Source organism: Vidua macroura, chromosome 30 (assembly GCF_024509145.1).
Source record: "Vidua macroura isolate BioBank_ID:100142 chromosome 30, ASM2450914v1, whole genome shotgun sequence".
Taxonomy (NCBI): Eukaryota; Metazoa; Chordata; class Aves; order Passeriformes; family Viduidae; genus Vidua; species Vidua macroura.
The window spans coordinates 3101090-3120363 of NC_071600.1; the positions used below are offsets into that span (position 1 = coordinate 3101090).

Sequence of the window (19274 nt, forward strand, 5' to 3'; positions counted from 1 at the left end):
GTCACACCAGCCCCTTGGTTCCATGAGGATCTGGAGTGTCACACAGGTTTGTGACATTTGTCCTTGCTGCCCCTCACATCCCACTGCCCCACAAACAGCCCCGAGCCACCCGTGAGGGACAGGCCCTGCTGTGCCAGGCTGGGCTCAGGGCTTGGCCTTTCTGCTTCCCCCAGCCAGCCCAGGCCTTGCTCAGCATTGCAGTTCCCTGCTCTGAGCCTTTGGCTCCCTGCAGTCCTGGCCTCAAGGATCTGCTCTCACCAGTCCCTGGGGAGCCTTTGGCAGTCCCTGCCCTCAGTGGGGCCCAGTGATGCTCCAGGAGACTTGGAGTTTTGCTTTTGACTCCCTGAGAAGCTTCTTCAACCTTCTCTCTGTGCCTGAGGGTGCTGGAGTCAGCCTCAAATCCACCGTGGGGATCATCAAAATACAGAAAGCCTTTGGGGGCACCTTGTCTTCCTTCAATGGTCTTCAAATCTCCAAGCCTTGTGCAGCTGATTGGAGTCAGTCTCAAACTGGGTTAAGGAAAAAGATTTCAAAGTGCACCTCATGACTTCTTTTCTTTAATCAAGTGAGTATTTTTTTATTTTCCAGTTCAGAGAAGAGCTGATAGAAGCATTTCCCAGGTGATCTTGATGCTGAAGGTCTCCTTAGGAGGTCTGGGCATGTAGAAGAATGAGCCCCTTGAAGGCTGACCCTGTTTGGACAAGCTGCTCCTCAGCCCCAGCCTCACCATGTCTGACATGGCCCACCTGGCACTGACATCCCTGTGCCCTGCAGCAGAACCTTGTCCCTGAGCTCTGCAGCTCCATGTCCCAGCCCAGTGCACCGTGTCCCACCTGCTCTCCTCAGGGCTCTGCCTGCACACAGGCCCAGGAGAAGTTTTCCTCTTGGGAAGGAAAGAATGGAAAAGCCTGAGCAGGTTTCCTGAACAACAAACCCCACTCAGGAAGCACCTGCTCAGTACAGGCTGCCTGGAATGGTGTCACCTTTCTACAAGGGACAGTGTGGCCAGAAATGATCTCTGGAAACAGAATTCTCTGAGTCTCCCAGCTGAATTCTCTGTCCCTGTCCTTTCCCTGGATCTCTGTTGCAGATGGAAGCTGCTGGTGCCATCCTCACCTTTAAGCTCTCTTTTGGATGTAAACAGATGTTCCCAGCTGTGCTAAGCAGGATTTGCTCCATGTTTCTATAAATCTTTTGTGTTCCCCAGGGAACGAAGGGGCCATTTTGGCACTGAGGGGGTGACGTGGAAGCAAGGAGTCAATTGTGACCCTGGGGTCCCATGGAAGCAAGGGGCCATGGTGACACAGCAGGGCCACGTGGATCCAGTGGTCCATTGTGACACTGTGGATCCAAGGAGACCATTTGGACACTGCGGAAGCTCATGGAGCCAGGTAGGCCATTGTGACACTGAGGAACTTCATGCCACCAAATATCCATGGTGACACAGCAGGGCACAATGGGAACCCAGGAACCGCTGTTGGCAGTGCGGAAACTCATGGAACCAGGGGCCCTTGTGGCACTGCAGAACCAACACAGTTGCTGCACCTTGTCCCCTGGCCCTGCACAGCTCCTTGGGAGGCACGGCAGGAGCAGCTCCCTGGGAGCCTTGGGAATGCCCCTCTGGCATCCATGGCACACGCTCCCAGGGGCTGGAATTCCAGTTCCCAGCCAGGGAAAGATCTTCCTGCCCTTGAAGGCAAAGCTCTTAACAATGAGCCAGAAGCTAAGCGGAGCAAGATCCTACAGTGACATTTCACTGCCAGCCTTCATAACTTCACCCATGGTGTTTGTAGCTCCTGGATTGGGAATGAAATCAGGGCAGGGCCTTTGGTGGGAGCTGCCCTGGGTCAAGGGAGACACTGAGAGAGAAACAGAGGAGGCAAAGAGAGGCAGGAGAGAAAAGAGGACACAAACACATTCAGCTGAGAAGGCGGCACTCGGGAAAACAAACCAGAACTGATGGAAAATGAATGGGACAGGAATCAATAATTCTGAAAATTTTATTTACTGCTAAAATACATCCCACCCCCCCAGTCCCACAGAACCCCAATCCCACTGCTCCAAATTTGGATCCCACTTCTCCCAATCTTCTTCCAACCCCATCTCACACTAGAGGCTATGGAATTGAGTAATTTTGGCATGGGATTGAGGTTTTTTGAGGTTAGAAGAAGCCATTTTTAGATGGGATTGAGACTATTTTGGGGTAAGATTGCACTGTTTTCAGTGGGACTGTTGTTTGTTGTTTGGAATGCAGATAGATGAAGAACACTGCCCAAAATCCCCCAAGGACCAACAAATCTTCCATACTATATCCCCAAACCATAAATTCCCCCTCAATTAGCTGTGTAATGCTGAGACTTAAGACATCTCTGACAAATTTGTTTCTTTTTGGTCCTATTTCAGGTGTTTTTAAGGGATGAAGATAGATCAGACGAATATAAGGGCCATACCAAAAGGATAACCAGCCAGGTGTCTTCCCAACATGGATCACAGGGAATGTGGGTCACCGGGGCTCTGACCAAGGTGGGTCCTCCCATGAGGGATGGAGTTGGAGCAGTGCACAAAGCTCTTCCTGCAGTTGGGGCACTTGCAGGGCTTCCCTTACCGGTGGGTCCGTTGGTGCTTGATCAAGTTACAGCTGCTGGAGAAGCTCTTCCCACACTGGGGACACTCGTAGGGCCTCTCCCCGGTGTGGACGCGCCGGTGCCTGATGAGGTGGGAGTTGTGTTTGAAGCCCTTCCCGCAGTCAGGGCAGCGGAAGGGCCTCTCCTCGGTGTGAATCCTCTGGTGCAGGAGGAGATGGGAGCTGGTCTGAAACCTCTTCAGACACTGGGGACACTCGTAGGGTCTCTCCCCTGTGTGGACCATTTGGTGGATGATCAGTTTGGACCTCTGGCTGAAGCTCTTCCCACATTCCCCACATTTGTATGGCCTTTCCCCAATGTGGATGATCTGGTGGCTGATCAAGTGGGACCTTCGGCTGAAGCTCTTCCCACATTCCCCACACTCGTAGGGCCTCTCCCCAGTGTGGATGCGTTGGTGGGTGACGAGGGCAGAGCTGCAGCTGAAGCCCTTCCCACACTCCCCACACTCATAGGGCCATTCCCCGGTGTGGATCATCTGGTGGCAAATCAGGTTGTTGCTCCGCCTGAAGCTCTTCCCACACTCCAAGCACTTGTGGGGCTTCTCCCCATCATGGAGCTGCTCATGGACCACCAGCTCCGAGCTCTGGCTGCAGCTCTGTCCACCTTCCTGGCACAGGGTGGGTCTTTCCTCCTCGGAGCACCCTGGGCTGGGTTTGCAGCCCCTCCTCCTGTGGGATCTCTGGGGATTTTCCTCCACGTTGGATTTCTGCGTTGTGGAGCTGCTCAAAACGGCGTCTTCCACGAGGTTCTGCCGTGGGGATTTGTCCTCCCTGGTCTCCATCCTCAGCTCCTGGTCTGGGGGGGGAAGGACAAGGAGAGGATGGGATTTGCCTCCATGCCAGAGGGAAGGGGAAGGAATCTCCCCAGTGCGTCCCCGGCAGGATGGCTTCGGCAGTGGGGTTGTCCTGCAGCCGGGGGCCATGTAGGACATGGGGGAGATGGAGCAGGGGAGAGGGGGAAAGGGGCAGTGACTTCCTCCTCACCTGCCTGGGTGTCCCAGGGCTCCTTCCTCGTCCTTGCAGCCTCCTCCGCCATGTGGCAAAAGTTTGGGGATGGGAAATTCTGTTCTGGAAAGAAAACAAACGGTGCGCACATTGAGTTTTGTACTGGTTTGGAGCAAAGCAAGGGGAGAATTTATGCCAGAACTACAATTTAATGAGAAAATTAGGATCAAGGCAATGATCCAGAGACACTGCCTTAATCTGACAGAGTCAGGATAGAACCTGACACCCCGTTGGTAAGGGAGGTGGTAGCAGTCTGATGAAATGGTGGCTGCAGTCCTGTTGGAGTGATGAACGTGATTCTGTCAAAGCAGGGATCCTGTAGAAGGGTCTGGTCTTCCTCTGCAGGTCCAGTGGTGCTTATGGAGCTCTTGTCCTCTGGGAATCCAGTAGGCAAGGTGCTCCTGGTGTTGCAAGGGTGAGATTATATGCAGGCAGGAATGCTTGGTTCCTCCCCCTGGGCGGAGCATCCCACAATGGGATGATGTAATTTTATCAGTCCTGCAGTGACACTCAATGGCCCATTAACAGAAGATGGCCCCTGCAGGGCGTTATCAGGGCTGAGTCATGGCAGAGATAAAGAACACTGCCCCACCTGTTTATCACAGTTCATGAAGATGGTGACTGAAAACACACTTTTGGTTACCTCCCTCTTCTGAGGAACTTGTTCTTTCTGGAGGAACTCTCGGAACAGCTTGGACACTGCATCCTCTGAGGGACTTGTGGGAGAACTTATGAGGAAAATGGCTGTTGTGGGTGGCCAGTGTAAACAAAATGTTTTGTTGTCCTTCCTTGAAAAGTTTGTTAAAATCCCTGGAGGAAAGGGAGGAAATGATACCAGCAAGACTGACAAGGGTCATTCACCCCAAGCTCAGGAAGACAAGGCTGCCAAAAGTCCTCCAAGAAGCCCAGCTCAAGTAGGAGCGCTGACATACACACCCACTTCATAACTACCCCAGGTTGTGGAGTCTATTTATTTATTCCGCGTATCGCTTCAATACCCTTTTAAAGTTTTGAGCCTATTTTGCTTTTCTCCTAATCCTATCTTAGCGCTGGAAATGAGTAAGTATAATCTAGTGAGTGCACTGGTAATTAGCCAGCACTGAACCCACCACGCTAATTGATGCATTGGAAGAGAAATCTCAAATTGATGAAGCAAAACCACTACAGAAACGTTCCTGATGAACTTCCGGAGACAAGAGGGAAATCAAGGCAGAGCCATGGTTTGTCAGGACTTGCTTGATCCTAATGAGCCCCGTGGTGCATTTGGAGCTGAGCCCTGGAACCTCAGGGCCTGAGAGGAGATTGCACAAAACTTTCCAGGAGTCAAAGTCAGAAGAAAACCCCAAAGTGTCTCAAAGCATTAATGGGACCCACTGAGGTCCATCCCCAACACAGGCTCCTCATGGACTCTTTGGAGGAGAGAATTGGAGGCCAGGATGGCACAAAAACCTCTCAGACACTCAAAATGGCACAAAAACCTCTCAGTGTGGAAAGGAAAATCCAAAGTACCTGAAAGAAGTTGACTATCTCAAAGCATTAATGAGTCCCACTGAGTGTCAGTACAAAGCTCTCCAGGGACTCGTTAAAGCAGATAATTGGGGCCATGATTGCACAAACCTCTCACAGAGTCTGTAGCAAAAGGGAAATACCAAGTACCTTAAAAGAACTGAGTACCTTGAAGCATTAATGAGCCCCACTGAGTGTTGTTGCTGACCAAGCCTCTCCAGGGAATAATTACAGCAGATAATTGGAGGCCATGATTGCACAAAGCTCTCAGAGACTGCAAGGCAAAAGCCAAAGCCAAAGTCCTTTGAAAAACCTGCAGTGCCTGGGAGCATTGTGGAGCCCCCAGGGCCATTCCTGAGCAAGGCTCCCCAGGGACTCCTTCCAGCAGATCCTTGAGGCCACTGGGATGTGGGCTAGGGGGGGATGCTGAGGGCAGGACAAGGGGCTGACAGTGCCCAGCCTGGCTGGGGCTGTGCCAGGTGGCCCCAGGGCCTCAGGACAAGGTGTCTCCTGACAGCCCTTGGTGGCACAGACCCTGCTGTGCCCCAGGCCACCAAGACTTGGCTTCTCTTTGTCCCCACCTGTCATCACTGCCTCCAGTTCTCTGCTCTGCCTGGGGCCTGGGGACACTTTCTCACTCCTGTCCCTCAGTGGGACCCATTAAAAGTCAAAGAAACTTTGGAGTTGGATTCTGACTTGGAGCTCTGGAGAGGTTTCTTCAGCTCCCTCTCAGGGCCTGATGTTCAGGGCCTGAGCACAAAGGCCCAGAGGCTCATTCAAGTCCTTGTGCTGTGTCTGTGCTGCTGAGCTGGGCCGGGCTCCTGGCACAGAGGGTGATGCTGGTAAGCAAGCAGAGCTTCAAAAGCACATTTCTCTGGATGAGCAGCTCTTCTCCCAGCCCAGCAGGGCTGGGGCACTGCCTGCAGCCAGCGCGGGCACAGCCCAGAGGCACAGAGAGCTTCAATCAGTCAGGGCTGGGAAGGTGCTGAGAAGTGCCTGGGGCAGAATCACTGCCAGCCCTTGGCACAGGAATCTCTGGCTGCAGGACAATGCAGCTGCAGCTCCTGCAGTGATCTCCTCAAGCTGGAACATGCCAATGCCCACAGCCCCTGTGAGTACATTCTCTGATGGTCTCTTGTGCAGAGCAGCCAGGGGTGCCCAGGGCTGTCCTGCAGAGCAGGGTCCTGCAGCCCAGGGCGCTGTGCTGGGCCAGGGACTCTGCTGCCTGCCAGGGACAGCTCTCAGCCGGCCCGGGGAGCTGCTGCCAGCGCTGGCCAGAAGCTGTGGGGGGAAGGAGCCACCCTGAGCAGGGCAGGTGCTGCTGCTGAGAGCTGCTGGCTGGGGCAGGGCTGCTCCCAGCTCCAGACCAGCCTGGGCACAGCTCCGGAGGACACTTCCCAAAGAAGGTAAGCCTGGGATTGCTGTGAAGCTCAAGAGCTTTCCTGAGACTGTTTTCCATTTCCTGCTTGGAGAAGGATGGGAAATTTGGGGTGATGACAGAAAGATTTTTACTTTTGATACATTTTTATATATTCATAGCTCTATAGATTACTATTATATAGTTATAAAACTATAATCCTTACTGTACACTATTAAACTCTTAATTAGCTCTATCAAACTACTGTTGTATAGAGTCTATTACTATAATCCTTAATTAACTCTCGTACATTTCCTAACCTTTCTCTTAGATTTATAAAACTATAATCCTTACTTTAGGCTATTAAACTCTTAATTAACTCTATTAAACTACTATTATATACTTCGATCAATACAATCTTTAATTAACTCTATTACATTTCCTAACCTTTCTGTTAGACTTCAGAACAATAAGCAGACTGTCTAAATACATTCCTGAAATACTGCATTGTCTTATTATCAGGAAGATGACCTACAAGAAGAACATTTTGGTTTTGACCAGAATATGAGCAGTCATAACAAAAAGTGTGGCAAAGTAGCCCTTGGACCTACACCAATGGGTTGAGCCAGGAGTGTGTAACTGGGACAACTGAATCTCCTATTGGATGTTCCTGTTAAATATCCCAGTTAATCAACCCTTATAAATTGTTGAAATCAGGAGCCGATTGTGCCTCATCCCCACTGGGACACCTGGAAGCTTCCAATAAAGGTCTGCTTTTTACTTTACTGTTCTAACTCTGTTGCAAGGGTTTTTGTTTTTTTTTTTTTTTGTTTTTTGTTTTTTTTTTTTTTTTTTTCCTCTTTTGATCATAGACAGCAGGGGGATGAGAGAAGCAGAACAGGAATTGTAATTCCAGAATGACAGAACTTTCTGAGTTGAAAGGGACACACAGGATCCTCAAAGGAATGTTTGAACATTTACAGAGACTCCAGAACTGTGACTTTGGGTGGTCAGTCTCTCTGCTGGCAGCCTCCCAAAGGGCCTTCAGCCACTGCTCAGCCCTGGACAGCAGCAGCATCACCTTGGCAGGGCCCAGCAGGGCTCTCCTGAGCTGCCCTTGCCCAGCTGCACACAGACCCTGCCCCAGCCAGGGCCCTGCACACAGGCAGGTTTCTGTAGGGCCGGGCCGAGGGCACACGGGGTGGGATGGGCTCTGTGAGCGCTGGCAGGGACAAGGCACCTCTCAGGAGGAAATGTCCAGGCCCAGGGAGATGCTCAGGGAAGGAGAGGGGGCTGAGCAGAGCAGTGCTGGGGGAACAAGCCCATCCAGCCCCTCACCTGCCCTCAGCCACTGGGAATCCTTTGCCTCTCCCATCTCTCAGTGGCAAAATCTGAGTGCAGCAGGAATGCTGGGGATGTCTGACCTCAGAGAGCCAGCAATGATGTGTGGATAGGAAAAGAGTTCCTAAAACCAACTCCTGCCATCCTTTAGACCTGGAAGTGCAGATGCTACCAAGCGTTTCTGCAGTAGGAGTGATTCCCCTGACAAATCCTGAATATCCAGCCTTGTCCCTCTGCCACATGGCCACAAACCCAGGGCAGCAGGGCAGGGATGGCTCCTCGAGAGCCCCCACGCACAGCCCTGGCTGCTTCTGGCACACTCAGCCAGCACAGCTGGAGCTCAGGCAGGGACCTGCGAGAAGGTTTGCCCAGAGCAGGAACAAGGGTGGGTGAGTCCCAGTGGGACAGGCTACAGGGAATGGCCCAGGTTTGGCTCCAAGCAGCCTCTCCTGACTTGTCACTGTCCTTTCTCCATGAACAGGTGCCCATGTGCAGCCCCAGCAAATGTCCAACAGCAGCTCCATCAGCCACTTCCTCCTGCTGGCACTGGCAGAGACGCGGCAGCTGCAGCTCCTGCACTTCTGCCTCTTGCTGGGCATCTCCCTGGCTGCCCTCCTGGGCAACGGCCTCATCATCAGCGCCGTAGCCTGCGGCCACCACCTGCACACGCCCATGTTCTTCTTCCTGCTCAACCTGGCCCTCAGCGACCTGGGCTCCATCTGCACCACTGTCCCCAAAGCCATGCACAATTCCCTCTGGGACACCAGCACCATCTCCTACTCAGGATGTGCTGCACAGGTTTTCTTTTTTCTTTTCTGCACTGCAACAGAGTTTTATCTCCTGACCATCATGTGCTACGACCGCTACGTGTCCATCTGCAAACCCCTGCACTACGGGACCCTCCTGGGCAGCAGAGCTTGTGCCCACATGGCAGCAGCTGCCTGGGCCTGTGGATTTCTCAATGCTCTCACGCAAACAGCCAATACATTTTCCCTGCCCCTGTGCCATGGCAATGCCCTGGGCCAGTTCTTCTGTGAAATCCCACAGATCCTCAAGATCTCCTGCTCCAAATCCTATCTCAGGGAATTTGGACTTCTTACTGTTAGTGCCTGTTTGGTATTTTGTTGTTTTGTGTTCATTGTTTTCTCCTATGTGCAGATCTTCAGGGCTGTGCTGAGGATCCCCTCTGAGCAGGGACGGCACAAAGCCTTTTCCACCTGCCTCCCTCACCTGGCCGTGGTCTCTCTGTTTGTCAGCACTGGTATATTTGCCTACCTGAAGCCCTCCTCCATGTCCTCCCCATCCCTGGATCTGGCCCTGTCAGTTCTGTACTCGGTGGTGCCTCCAGCCCTGAACCCCCTCATCTACAGCCTGAGGAACCAGGAGCTCAAGGCTGCAGTGAGGAGACTGATGACTGGATGGTTTCAGGAACATTAAACTGCTGGCCAATTTCTGCAAATCACTTTTAACAAAAGTAATCTTTGATACTTCTTGTTGGTTTCATTTTGGAGGTCCTTTTTCATTGTTTTATCTTTTAATCTTTTCCACCAAGAAATGTCTCCTTTTGTGCCATTTCTCATTTTGTTTCTCTCCACCTTCCCTGTGGCCACAGACTGTGTCAATGAGGGGCTGTGCTCTTGGTGGCTTTAAAGGAACTCGAGGATCTCCCAGCAAAGTCTTCTGCAGAGCTGCCCTTTTGTTGTCTTCTCTGGAGCTGCAGCAGCAATGTCTGTGTGCAGAGCTGGGGGCAGATCAGTGCTGGCACAGTAGCTCTGCTCCTGCTGGCCACACCATTCCTGATCCAGGCCAGGAGCCATTGGCCTTCTTGGCCACCTGGGCACACAGCTGGCTCATGTCCAGCCTGCTGTCCATCAGTCCCTGCAGGTCCCTTTCTGCCTGGCTGCTCTCCAGCCCCTCTCTCCCCAGCCTGGAGCGCTGCAGGGGTTGTTGTGGCCAAAGTGCAGGACCCGGCACTTGGACTTGTTAAACCTCACCTTGTTGGATTTGGGCCCTGGATCCAGCCTGTCCAGGGCCCTGTGCAGAGCCCTCCTACCCTCCAGCAGATCAACACTCACATCCAGCTTGGTGTCATCTGCAAATATGTCCTTGGTTCCAAGGGGCCCCTCAGTGTCACAATGTCCCTTTGGTTACACCAGGCCCTGCACTGTCACACTGGTCTCCTTGGTTCCATGGTGCCCCAAAATGTGACAATGGACTCCTTGGTTCCATGGGGCTTCACAGTGTCACAATGTTCTCGTTGGTGCCGCAGTTTCACAGTGGCCCCTTGGTTCCATGGGGCCCCAGGGTGTCACAAAGGCCCCATGGTCCCATGAGGTCCCACACTGTCACAATGCTCTCTGTGGTTCCACAAGTCCCCTCAGTGTCACAATGGACTCCTTGTTTCCACAAGGCCACACAGTGTCACAACGGCCTTCCAGATTCCTTGAGGCCCCAGAGTGTCACAGTGGCCCCTTGGTTACACAAGGTCCTGCAGTGTCACAATGTCCCCTTGGTTCCGTGAGGCCCCGCAGTGTCAGAACGGCCCCTTGGTTCCACTGGGCCCTGGACTCTCCCAATGCTCTCCTTGGTTTTGCAGTGTCCAAATGGTGAAACCCCTGGGTTCCACCAGGCCCCGCAGTGTCACAATGGCCTCTGTGCTTCCACGAGGACCCAGTGTCACGGGAGACTCCCTGGTTCCATTTGGCTCCAGAGCACCACAATGGAGCCCTGGTTCTATGGGGCTGCACAGTGTCACTCTGGTGCTCTCAGTGCCACGAGGCCCTGCAGTGTCACAATGGCCCCAGAGTGTCCCAATCATCACAGAATGACAGAATCAAATAGGCTGGAAAAGACCTTGGAGATCATCAAGTCCAACCAATGCCCTAATACCGCCTTGTCTCCCAGACATGCCACTAAGTGCCACTGCAGAGGGACAGTGACTCTGCCACCTCCCCCCTGGCCTGCCCATTCCAATGCCCACTCACCCTTTCTGTGAAGAACTTCTTCCTCTTGTCCAGCCTCAACCTCCCCTGGTGCAGCTCAAGGCTGTGTCTTCTTGTCCTGCCCTCCAGCAGATCCACACTCACACCCAGCTTGGTGTCATCTGCAAATTTGGTGATGGTGGGCTCGTTCCCCTCACCCAGATCATCAGTGAAGATGTGAAACAGGACTGGGCCCAGCACAGACCCCTGGGGGACAGCAGCAGGGAGTGGACACCAGCTGGATGCAGCACCATCCCCACCACTCTCTGGGCCCAGCCTCCAGCCAGCTCTTCCATCTCCCAGCGAGGAGGGAACCTGCCCAAGCCGTGGGCTGCAGCTTTTCCAGGGAATGCTGTCAGAGACAGTGTCAAAGGCTTTGCTGAATTCCAGATGGACACATCCACAGCCTTTCCCACATCCACAGGGGGGTCACCTGGCTATAAAAGGAGATCAGGTTGCTCAGGCAGGACCTGCCCCTCTTAAATCCACGCTGGCTGGCTCTGACCCCTCGGCCATCCTGTGGCTGCCCTGTGATGGCTCTCAAGGTGATCTGTTCCAGAACCTTGCCGGGCACCGAGGTCAGGCTGACAGGCCTGGAGTTCCCCAGATCCTCCTTCCAGCCCTTCTTGGGGATGGGCTCACACTGGCACCTCCAGTGCTCTGGCACCTCCCTGCTAAGCCAGGACTGATGGGAAATGATGGAGAGCAGCTTGAGGAACTCATCCACCAGCTCCCTCATCCCCCTAGGATGGATCCCATATGATCCCATACCCCTGTGAGCATCTGAGTGGCTCAGCAGGTCACCAGCTGCTCCCTCCTGGACTACAGGGGCTGTTCTGCTCCCTGTGCCCATCCACCAGCTCAGGAGGACACTTGTCCTGAGGACAACCTTTCTTTTCATTGAAAAACTGAGGCAAAGAAGGGTTTAACTACCTCAGCCTTTTCCTCATCTTTAGTGACTGCATTTGCCACCATATCCAATAGTGAATAGATGTTGTCCTTGCCCTTCCTTTTACCACTGATGTATTAATAAAGATATATTTTTATAGACCTCTACAGAAGTGGCCAGATTGAGTTTTAAGTTGGCTTTTGCCTCTCTAATTTTTTTCCTATGTGGCCTAGCAACCCTTTTAAGGGTTTCCTGTAATACATGACCCTCCTTCCAAAGATGATACACCCTCTTTTTTGCTCCTTAGTCCTTACAACACTCCTTGCCCATCCAGGCCGGCTGTTTCCCTCGTCGGCTCATCTTTCAGGACACTGGCATAATCGGTTCCTGTGCCTTCAAGATTTCTGTTTTGAAGCACACCCACCTTTCCTGGACCCCTTTGTTTTTAATGGCTGCTTCCCAAGGTACTCTCAAATAAGTCTCTTTAATAGGCCAAAGTCTGCCCTCTGGAGATCCAGTGTAGAAGTTGTATTGAGGCCCCTCCTTTTTTTCACCAAATACTGAAAACTCTGTAATTTCATGGTCACTGTGCCCCAGATGGCCTCCAACCCCCACATGTCCCACCAGCCCTCTCCAGTTCACCAGTTTGTGAACAGCAGGTCTGGGTAGTCCCTCCCCTGGTGGGCTCACTCACCAGCTGTGACAAGAACTTGTCCTCATACACTCTAGGAACCTCCTGGACTGCCTCTTCTCTGCTGTGTTGAGATCCCAGCTTATAGCTGGCAGGTTAAAGGCACCTACAAGCACAAGGTCTGGTGGCTTTCAAACAGACTCTGAACTTTTCAGTTCAGAGAAGAGGTGACAGAAGCATTCCCCAAGTGATCTTGATGCTGAATGTCTCCTTGGGAGGTCTGGGCATGGGGAAGAATGAGCCTCTTGAGGGCTGACCCTGTTTGGACAAGCTGCTCCTCAGCCCCAGCCTCACCACGTCTGACATGGCCCACCTGGCACTGACATCCCTGTGCCCTGCAGCAGAACCTTGTCCCTGAGCTCTGCAGCTCCATGTCCCAGCCCACTGCACTGTGTCCCACCTGCTCTCCTCAGGGCTCTGCCTGCACACAGGCCCAGGAGAAGTTTTCCTGTTTGTAAGGAAGGAATGGAAAAGCCTGAGCAGGTTTCCTGAACAACAAACCCCACTCAGGAAGCACCTGCTCAGTACAGGCTGCCTGGAATGGTGTCACCTTTCTACAAAGGACAGTGTGGCCAGAAATGATCTCTGGAAGCAGAATTTTCTGAGCCCTTCAGCTGAATTCTCTGTCCCTGTCCTTTCCCTGGATCTCTGTTGCAGATGGAAGCTGCTGGTGCCATCCTCACCTTTAACCTCCCTTTTGAATGCAAACAGATGTTCCCAAGTGTGTTAAACAACTGTTGCTCAATGTTTATGCAGAGCTTTTTGGTTCCTCATGGAACCAAGCACACCCTTGTGACACAGCGGGGGCTCATGGAACCAGTGGTCCATTGTGACACTGCCAATTCAAGAAAACCATGGTGACACCATGGAACCTCATGGAACAGAGGATCCACTGTGACACAGCACAGCCACAGTTGCAGCAGCAGCAGCAGCAGCAGCGGCAGCAGCGGCAGCAGCGGCTGCAGCAGAAAAAGAAGCGACTTTGTCGAGTCCCTCTTGCTCTTCCTCTCCCTCTCCCGCTGTCCCGCAGCCTCTCCCGCTCTCCCTTTCCCGCTGTCCCCTCCTCTCCCAGTCTCCCTCTCCCCCTGCCGGGCCGGGCCATGCCTCCGGCCTGCCCCCGGCCCCGGGTGGGGCTGCCCCGTCCCCGTCCCAGTCCCGTCCCAGTCCCCGTCCCTGTCCCTGTCCCTGTCCCCGTCCCCGTCCCCGTCCCTGTCCCTGTCCCTGTCCCTGTCCCCGGCCGTCCCGCCGCGGTCTCGCCCCCGCCCGGCTCTGGCCGTGCTGGCGCTGGCGCTGCTGGGCGGGCATCAGTGCCTGGGGCTGGGGCGGCATCGCCGCCCTTTGGCTCCGCCTGGCCCGAGCCCGGCCCCGGCCCCGACGTGGGCTCCAGTCCCGGCCCCGGCCCCGGCTCCTCCCGGGCCCCGCGGAGGACACAGGCGGCGCGGCCGCTGCCGCCGCCTCCGCTGCGGCTTCCCCGGCCCGAGCTCCGCCGCTCGGCAGCGCGGCCGCCGGCCCCGAGCCGCCGCTGTCCCGTTGCCAGCAGAGAACGCCTGGGGATGGCCGGCCCGGGGCGCTCGGGGGGCGCTCGGGGGCCGCTCCTGGCCCCGGGCCGAGCGCTGACAGCCGCGTCCCGCCCGCAGGGAAGGCGCAGGAGGCCCTGCAGGAGCGGTACCGGCTGGGTTCGCTGCTGGGCAGCGGCGGCTTCGGCAGCGTCTTCGCGGCCACGCGGCTCTCGGACGGCGCCCCGGTGAGCGGCGGGGCCGGCGGCGGGCGCAGGAGGAGGAGGAGGAGGAGGAGGAGGAGGAGGAGGAGGAGGAGGATGGGGTTGGGCTAGGCGGGGGGCGAGCTGAACCCGCTGCTCTCCCTTGCTCGCAGGTGGCCATCAAAAGGGTGCCGCGGGATCGCATCCGGCACTGGGGCGAGCTGGTGAGTGAGCGGGGCCAGCGGCAGAAGCCGGGCCGTGCCGGGCGGGGATGAGCCGGGGCCCGGCAGGGTGGGAGCTGCCAGGAGCCCTGCAGGGAGAGCGGGCGTGGGCTGAGCGGGGCATGCAGAGCATCCCGGGCTGGCTGAGGGCTTCCCCAGCCCCGGCACGGCCTCAGCCCCACTGACGGCATCGCGCTCCTCCCGCAGCCCGACGGCACCAGCGCACCCCTGGAGATCGTGCTGCTGGCCAAGGTGGCCTCTGGCTGCGCTGGTGTCATTCAGCTCCTGGAGTGGCTCCAGCTCCCCGACAGCTTCTTGCTGGTGCTGGAGCGCCCGGAGCGGTGCCAGGACCTGTCGGGTTTCCTGGCGGAGCGGAGGTTCCTGCCGGAGGAGGAGGCGCGGGGGCTGTTCCGCCAGGTGCTGGAGGCCGTGCGGCACTGCACCAGCTGCGGGGTCCTGCACAGGGACATCAAGCCCCAGAACATCCTGCTCGACCTGGCCACCGGGCAGCTGAAACTGATCGACTTTGGCTGTGGCGCCTTCCTCCAAGACACAGCCTACACCCAGTTTGCAGGTGAGCCCTGCCAGGGGACGCTCCTGGGCATCTCATGGCCCAGCCGGGGTGCAGCACCGGGGCTCCCCCTATTGCAGCTGGGATGGGATTAATGCTGGAGCCAGGCTGATTTGGGTGGGGGTGTGAGGGGGTCCAGCTCCCAGCCCTGCCCACAGCTCTCAGCACCCACTGTGCCCTGGGCTGGGGCTGGAGCTGGGGCAGCCAGCCCAACAAAAACCCCCATGGGGGTAGCAGAGAGGGGGGTCTGACCCCGTGCCCTGGACGGTTTGGTGTGCAGGCGAGGAAGGGCTTGGACTGCTCTGCTCCCCTTGTTTGCCTTGACTTGTTCACATTTTTGGGGGGCTGTGCAGGCAGGGAGTAGAGTGGGTTTCTCCACCACTGGGTGAGTTTTTCTTGTGTGTGTCATGGTTGGGCCTTCCCAGGGTTTCTGCTGCCCTCTTCCAGCACCAGTGGCTTCTTTTCCAGCCCCGAGTCTGTACACAAGTCCCAGGTGCTGGCGAGAGGGCAGCGGTCACCCCGTGTGCCACTGGGGCAGCCCCCACATGCCCAGGGGTGCTGGGGCCAGGCTCTGGGAGCAGCAGCATCCCCCTGCTGAACTCTGTCTGTGTTCCACAGGAACCCTGTCCTACAGCCCACCAGAGTGAATCCACCACCGACGCTACCACGGCGAGGCAGCGACCATCTGGTCCCTGGGCCTCCTGCTGTGCCACCTGGTCATGGGCAAGCACCCGTTCAGGAGGGGCCAGGAGATCATCTGGGGGCGGATCTTGTTCCCACGACGGCTCTCTCAAGGTGGATCCTCATCTCTGGCCACGGGGGCAATACCAGTGCTGGGAGACAGCAGCAGCTCGTGGGCATCCCGCTCTGGCAGCTGCTGAGGAGGTGGCACAAGTCCTGCTCTCCTGCTCTCCTCCAAACAGAGAATCCATGGGGAGGTCTAGGCCCAGCTCTGGGCACACCCAGCATGGCCGGGGCATGGGAACAGGGGGGCAACTTCTCCAACTGACTGGTGATTCCTGGTCTCTCTCCCCAGAGTGCCAGGATGTCATTAAGAGGTGTTTGTCCATGCAGCCCTTGGACAGGCCGTCCTTAGAAGAGCTTTTCCATGATCCTTGGGTGCAGGGTGTTCCTTTGCCCTAGAGGATGGGAGAGATCCACGTGCACAGTTGGATCCAGGGGCCTGGCAGGTAACAGCTCCACACATCTCTTGGCAATCAGTGGCAAAGCCAACCAGACAGGTTTTGTGCTGCCTGTAGCTCTGAGCAGGGGTCAGCAGAAGGGAACACGCAGCTCTTGGGCTGGAGCTGAGCTGGACACCTGGTGTGACAAGCACTGGTGGCCACCATCCCCCGGGTTTTGCTTGTCCTGGTTCCCTGACAGCTGGGGCCCTGGGCAGAACCCTGACAGCCTGGTCTGGCCCCAGGGAAGGAGAAGGAGCCCCTGGAGAAGCTGCACCAGGTGGGGCTGCTGCTGCTGGAGACACCAAGGACAACCTCAAGGATGACAATCACTTCCTCGGCCTGGCCAGCTGAAGATGATGGACTTGGATTCTGGCACCTTCTCCAAAGCCAGGCTCCACAGGGAATCTGCAGATAAGTCCACATGCAGGGGGATGCTCCCAGATTTGGGCATTGCTCAGCCTGGCCAGGAACCAAAGGTTCCCCCTTTGCTGGGGCGGATGCAGCTGATCCTTCAGTCGGCTGCCAGGCTGCTTTTGGCAGGGCTGGGGGCATGGGCTGGGGTGGGTACGAAATGGGAGTGGGCTCCTGGCCCTGCCAACAGCCCCCAGCACCCACCGTGCCCCGGGCTGGGGCTGGGGCTGGGGCAGCCAGCCCGACACAAACCAACCCCCATGGTGGGAGCAGAGGTGGGACTCCAGAACGTGTGCAGGGGCTGCTTTGCTTTGCAGGCAAGGAAGGGCTTGGGCTGCTCCACTGCCCCTGATTGCTTTGGGATCAGCGTTATTTTGGGGGCAGTGCAGGGGGGAAGGGAGAAATCCTGGGCTTCCCTCACCTGTGGGTGGGTCTTTCCCTGGCATGCAGGGCCTCAAGGCCCTGACAGAGATAAGATTTTTGACCTTTTTTCTTGTTCCCCTTTTTGTCTGTAATCTATTTTAATAATTTGTTGTTTGTTTTTCTAGAGGAAGCATTCTAGGTTGGGTCCAGTCTGGATGGGGAAGTGCTTGGGAGCAGCTGCGGCGTGGATGGGCCGTGCCCTTGGAGAAGGCTGAGGACATCGTTTGGGACCAGCTTTTCTTCCAGCGGTGGATGGCGTCAGGTGGGTCCCGTCTGCTTGGCATGGTGGGATCAGAGCTTTGGGGAGATGGCAGCGAGCACAGGAGCATCCTGCTCCGGGCAGCTGCTGAGGGCTGGATGTGCCGTGGCTGGCTGCAGGCTGGGCACATGTCCTGCCCTCCTGCTCTGCTGCCAAAGGCAGCAGTGATGGGCAGCTCTGGTCACCGCTCTGGGCACGGCCAGCATGGCCTGGGCACCGCGGGCGGCTGGGACAAGGGGACAGGAGCCTTCAGCTGACGGGCGCTTTCTGCTTTCTCTCCTTGCAGCCGGGCTCTGCGGGTGCTGAGGCTGCTCTGGGCTCTGCCAGGGCTCTGCTGGAGCTCAGCACCGGGCCAGAATCAGCCAAAGAAGAAATGGTGTGACCTGCAGCTCAGCCTTGCTTGAGCATTTCAGCAACACAGCTCAAGTTTGCAGAGTGTACACCGCCAAGGGAAAAGATGCCACCACCCAAAAAATAAACTTGTTCATTAGCTTCTGAAATGAAATCAATCTGGGATGACCCCAAATGACATTTTTCAGCTTGCTCAAGCTGTAGCTCAGCTCTTCTCTGAACAGTTCTCTCCCCCACCTGCCTTTTACTTCCCAACTGCTCCCTCTTTTCCCCCAGTGAGTTCCCAGCCCATGGCAGTCTCCATCACACTGTTTCCTTCCTTGTTGCCCCTCACCATGAGTAAGGCCGAGCCCCAGGCTTAGGGACTCATCCTGTCACTGGCTGAGGAGCAGCAATGTCTCAGAGGTCCAGTGGGTTTTTAGTGTCCTTCAGAGCTGCTCTCCAGCCCTCAGCTCTCCTCACTGCTGAGCTCCCACTCCCTTTTCCTCGTCCTTGCAGCAGGATGAGCTCTGTGAATCCCCTTGAGCCTCCCCACTCTTCCCAGCCCACGCACCCACCTCAGTTAGGCTGAAGCTGCAGCTTCTCTGTCTCCTCTGGCACACCAGTGCAGTCCCCTGTGCGGGGAGCCCCAGCCCCAGAGCACAGCACTCAGCAGTGCAGTCCGGGCTGGAGCAGCTGCCCTGCAGCCCTGGCTTGGCTCTTGGTGGCAAGGGAATGCTCCCTGTTTGCAGCTGTCCCTGCAGGATGGCCCCAGGGCAGAGCCCAGCCGGGCTCCCACTGCAGCCCCTGAAGCTTGGGGCAGACAGTGGTGCCAGAGCTGAGGTTCACGGGGAGCACCCGCAGCTGTGCCTGGCACTCTGTTGCTGTGTGTCACAGTGCAGGCTGGCTTGTACTGGGTGAATGGACCAGCCCCTGCTTTGACTGACAGGGGCCTCGCCCATCACATCTCTCCCGAGGCTGCAGGCATTTCCCAGGCCAGAATCTGAAGGGGTGCAGCCAGAGGGCCCTGGGGACTCTCTGTTGGTCAGACACCTGGCACAGGCTGTACAGATGGGCTGGGGAGCCCTGAGCCCTCTGGGCAGGTGGCCCCATACCTGTCACAGGATGGGGCCACACGCAGGAGCATCATTACTACGTCAGCGGGCTGTTCTTTGGTGAGATCCAGCAGGGCCCTGTTCAGCCTGTGCTCAGCAAACTGATTGTCCATGAGCCACTGGTGGATGTACCTCACCATGGCGGGCACCTGGAGAAGGCACGGGGAGACTTGGAAAGCTGCCAGAGGGAGGAATGTCCCCAGCTTCCCCAGAGAAGTGCTTCCCTTCCCACCACACTGCCATGGCCTCAAAGGCTTCCAGTGACCAGCGGGCATGGCTTGGGAGGCCAAGCAATTCCTGGGAGGCTCAAACCCTGGCCACAGGCTGCTTATTTGCTTTGGATTGCAAAACCCCTCCTCTACGAGCATATCCAGCAGGGCAGCACAGGTCTTGGCTTTGAAGGTGTGTGAGTATGCTCTGAGCCCTGTGCCCATGGTGTGGGTCTCTTCCTCCTGAATCCTCTTGATGAATTTGCAAACCAGGTGTAGGAGAAGGGCAGGAAGCCAGGGGTGTTCCACGGAATGCTCCAAGCACGGTGCTCGGCTGAGCGGTGACAGCAGGCCCAGCCCAGGTGGGGATGGCTGCAGGTACCTGCGCTGTTCTGCGGAAGAGGCCACGGGCGGGGTCCTGCTCTTGTGTGCGGCCCA

General features: G+C 56.2%; 1 protein-coding gene, 1 long non-coding RNA gene and 2 pseudogenes across 2 annotated transcripts; 3 read left to right on the forward strand and 1 right to left on the reverse strand.

Annotated features, from left to right (window-relative positions):
• The window catches only part of LOC128820667 (uncharacterized), a 2212279-nt pseudogene that overhangs the window by 1982671 nt on the left and 210334 nt on the right, over positions 1 to 19274 (forward strand).
• Positions 1 to 19274, reverse strand: part of LOC128820669 (uncharacterized) — a 1091286-nt pseudogene that overhangs the window by 982271 nt on the left and 89741 nt on the right.
• LOC128820698 (olfactory receptor 14A16-like) lies at positions 8331 to 9302 on the forward strand. Its single transcript, XM_054001512.1, has one exon. It carries the CDS (start codon positions 8358 to 8360, stop codon positions 9288 to 9290), a length of 933 nt encoding a protein of 310 aa, XP_053857487.1. The 5' UTR covers positions 8331 to 8357; the 3' UTR covers positions 9291 to 9302.
• On the forward strand, positions 14255 to 16891 carry LOC128820782 (uncharacterized). The gene is made up of 4 exons (XR_008440940.1): positions 14255 to 14908; positions 15524 to 15700; positions 15942 to 16095; positions 16332 to 16891. It is a non-coding gene; the product is annotated as an uncharacterized LOC128820782 (long non-coding RNA).

Coding starts and splice junctions, on each gene's coding strand:
- LOC128820698 (XM_054001512.1), top strand. CDS start 8,358: ATGTCCAACAGCAGCTCCATCAGCCACTTCCTCCTGCTGGCACTGGCA.